Raw genomic sequence first — 3,789 nt, forward strand, 5'->3', positions numbered from 1 at the left:
ATATCAAGGTTGCTCTCTCTAATTCAAACTAAAGATTTTCCGTTGTACCTAACGAAATTCAACCATTTGAATAAACCTCCTTTTTGTATTTTTAAATTGACATGTTTAATTCAGTTTATTAACAAACAATCTATAAATTGTTATATTATTTACATAAATTGAATAAACTATAAATTTATAACCAATAAACATTATCTTTGTAAAATTAATAGGGTATATAAAACTGAAACACTAATCCTGTGAAAAAATTTCATGTTTTACCCAACACGTTCTTGTGATCAAATACAAGTGAACCTTCTTTTTATATTCCTTTCTAATGAAATTTTATTTTCCAGGTAAAGCAAAGAAAAAGGAGAGATTTGCCCACTATTTTTTCGGAAACCGTGATGTCTATAAGTTGAAATTGATCGTATTCATGAGTTTTAATTCTCACATATTATATTTTAGTTTGTAAATTAAAAGAGTTTATAGTATAATTTTATTAATTATATTACATAAATACATGAAAATCTTTTCCTTTTTTTTTAGTTGCAGCCATGCAAACGTATAATCTTAATTATCCAAGCTTAATTAGTGTTTTCTGAAATTTTTTTTTTAAATATGATAATATTTTTTATGTAAAATTAACGTCAAGAATGAAGCATCATGAACATAAATATTACCAAATGTATCAAGAAACAAGATTAAAAACAGTGGTTAGTATACACTAATAAAAAACTCACATTTCTATCACGAAATCTAGAAACTTAACCCCATTTCAAGCTACACCCCTAATTTACAAACAAAAACTTATTACAGCATTTGGAGTTTAAAAATTACTTGCTTATCAACTAAATCCAAAATCCCAATATCAGAAACTGAGCCATGTTCATTTGATCTTTTATGATCATTTGATCTTTTATGATCATCTGTAGCAACATTCAAGTCCAAACTGATGGTAGCGTCCTTTCCATAGTCCTCAATGGTTTCTTCTTGATCGTTGTCACTGTATTTTCTCCTTAGGCTAGGAGAACATGCTCGTGAAATTGAATTGAAATTTTCACAGCTGAAAATGACAATGGCGTCTTTGAGAGAAACTGTTTGGTCACCGTTTAGTGTGATTACTCCAGTCTTGATTGCTTTCTTGATGCCCATTTGCGAATGGTAATCAACCTGCTCTACATCTTCCATAAAGAACACACGGCTCGCGTTTTCTTGTAAAGCTTCAGCAAATCTTTCGAGATAACTTTGGCCATGTTCGTCTCTCGCCCTTTTGTTGCTAATGAATTCTTGATCATCATCTGTGGAATCGGCTCGTGTTGCTGAGAACCTACTAATGCCAATGTGAACGATGTTGCTTCTTGATCCAAATACAATCTTGGCTAACTCTCTTGAAATCTTATCTTTCCCATGGTTGTCAGCACCCAAGAAAGATAACCATGTTTCTTCTTTTCCTTCTCTTTCCATTCCACCTGACCTGCATTGAAGTACTGTACTTGCTATTTCGGGAATCACCTCTCTTTGCCATGGCACAACTCGTTCCAATGCACTGCTTAGAATGTTTAAATTCTCAGAATTCACTTCTTTGAACTTGTGCAAGTAGTATTGATCATCATGATCGTCATCTTCACTAGCTTCACTACATGAAGCCGAATTTGGACTGGAATTTGGATTCGATAAGAGTTCAGGCATGAATGTTTTTGGATTGGGCTCCTCGAAACATTGATCAACACCGTTGAAGAACTGGTGTTCTTTCGGGGATCTGTTGGTTTCAAAAATCACGGGCCATGTGAGATGGTGTGGGTGCAAATTTGGTGAAGAAGCCATTGGCTGTTTGTGAAGTGAACTACATATTGAGTTCCATTTCTTGCAAAGATTCGCAACTTTTTCACAACCCTGCAACATTTATCGTATCGTTTTAGATAACTGTAATGATATTAGGGTTTTTAAGCATTTAGATTTATATATGCAACAAGAACCTAACCTGATCATTGGAGGTCTGTCTTGAGTTCTCTTCTTTGTATTGCTGAAGCCATGAAGGCAAAGTGGATCCAGTTGTAGTAGTAGTCATGGATACATGATTGGTGCGATTATAGCCACTTATGGTTCGAGCAGCCTCTCGCGAAAAGTTAACGGAACACTCACTACAACATGTGAGCATTTTCATCTCATTTCCTGAATCTTTACTGCTGATAAAAGAAAACCCACTTCAGAGATCAGTTTTTAACATAAAAAAAGCTAATCTTTAGTACAATAGAACAAAAAAGAAAGTAAAAGTTGTTACCTTTCAAGATTGAGGGTGAGGTCCAAGCTAGTAACAGGAAGTGTAAACGGACAAAGATCCCATAGTGTTTCGAGTGAAGGGTGACCTGTTTTGCACCTCATGTATGTTTGAGAATTAGCAATCCCCATCAACCACAACTTCCCACTATCAACACCAAATATGAGTCCACTAAGCTCCATGATCATATGCTCCATTGGAGAGTAGTAGTAGCTTCGGTTTAGCTTCCGCTCGCTGTGGTTTGACCAGTAATCCGAAACCCATTGGAGATCACCTAAGTAAAGAATTACTCCTCTACCTACGAAGCTTTTTACGAGACACCTAAGTTCTCTAACTTTATCTTCAATATCTTCCCTTGAAAGATGATTAAGTGAGTGTAAAGGAAGGCTTACAAATTGCATGAACCTCAAATTGATATTGTTTTCGGTTTCGAATTTGTCTATAACGCCTCTAACTATAGCATCAGCACTAGCTAGGCACTCTCTTATAACAACAATATTCTTTCTCTTTCTATTCATCATCATTTGTATAACACTCATCACATCTTCATCTTGGACTTTGGCTAAAGATTTGGGCTTGATGTTCTCTTTTGATTGAGAAAAACTAACGGGATTAGGGGAAGAAATAGATATTTCCATTTGCTCAATGTTGCTTTTGACTTGGGTGCTAGAAAAACCGGCTTCTCGCATGACTCTACTCACACTAGGATCATCCAAGATAGATATGATGAGTTGTTCTATCTCTACTTTAAGAGCTAAAATGGGTTGTTGTTGGTTTTCAATAGAACCACGGCGTTGGTGAGCCTGTGCACGCTTGAAGGCTGCCACCAACGCGTTAGAAAGAGAAGGGTGGTGAGATTGAGTAGGGTTTATCATGATAGGGCTAGACTGAGAAGTAGGGAGGCGATTCAAGGCAACATTGAAGCAAAGCTCGAGAGCTTTGCAATGAAGAGGGTGAGAATTGGGTTGCAAACAAGCCTTCCTGAGGAGGCTTGTTGGTGATGCCAGCATCGCGCTAGCAACATGAAGAGGGGTGACCTGAGCATGGCCTCTTCGTCTAGCAAGGCCAAGAGCTTGTTTTACAACAGTAGCGGCTTCGGGTGTTAGTGTGTGTTGGATTGTGTAGCCTCCAGCCCTCATGGTTCTCTACGGTGTCTGAAGATTTGTGAAAGTATATAGGGTTCAAGAAATGGTTAATTATATGGTATTGTTTTTCATGTGGGTTTGATCTTGAAAGTTGGTGTGCATACTGCTTAGGCAAGTAGTGGTGATGTGTGGTTTATAAGAAGAGGACTAAATAAGTAGTGTGAAGTGGGGCTTTTGTGCTTTTCTTGTAGTTGTTAGTTTTGTATGTGAAAGTGGAATGCATGTGAAGCAAAGCAAAGTTCCCCTCTCATAAAAAGACTGATTTAAGCTTTACCATTATTATAATAAACGGAATTATAACGATTATTCTTCTATCTTATCTAGTTTTCTATAACAAGATTTGTCTTACTTTGATAAATGTATTACAGTCGAAAATCGTAAAAT

The 3,789-nt window shown here is 36.4% G+C and overlaps 1 protein-coding gene across 2 annotated transcripts; it reads right to left on the reverse strand.

Annotated features, from left to right (window-relative positions):
• Nucleotides 1-629: 629 nt before the first annotated feature.
• LOC111909252 (protein SMAX1-LIKE 3) lies at nucleotides 630-3,597 on the reverse strand. Of its 2 annotated transcripts, none has more exons than XM_023905139.3 (3): nucleotides 2,264-3,597; nucleotides 1,964-2,165; nucleotides 630-1,875 (listed from the first exon to the last, which is right to left on the reverse strand). In XM_023905139.3, exons 1-3 carry the CDS (start codon nucleotides 3,397-3,399, stop codon nucleotides 793-795), a joined length of 2,421 nt encoding a protein of 806 aa, XP_023760907.1. In that variant the 5' UTR covers nucleotides 3,400-3,597; the 3' UTR covers nucleotides 630-792. The 2 variants fall into 2 exon arrangements, with proteins under 2 accessions (XP_023760907.1, XP_023760837.1); XM_023905069.3 differs by having other exon boundaries at nucleotides 1,964-2,168.
• Nucleotides 3,598-3,789: the final 192 nt, after the last annotated feature.

The sequence above is a fragment of the Lactuca sativa genome, chromosome 9 (assembly GCF_002870075.4).
Source record: "Lactuca sativa cultivar Salinas chromosome 9, Lsat_Salinas_v11, whole genome shotgun sequence".
NCBI lineage: Eukaryota > Viridiplantae > Streptophyta > Magnoliopsida > Asterales > Asteraceae > Lactuca > Lactuca sativa.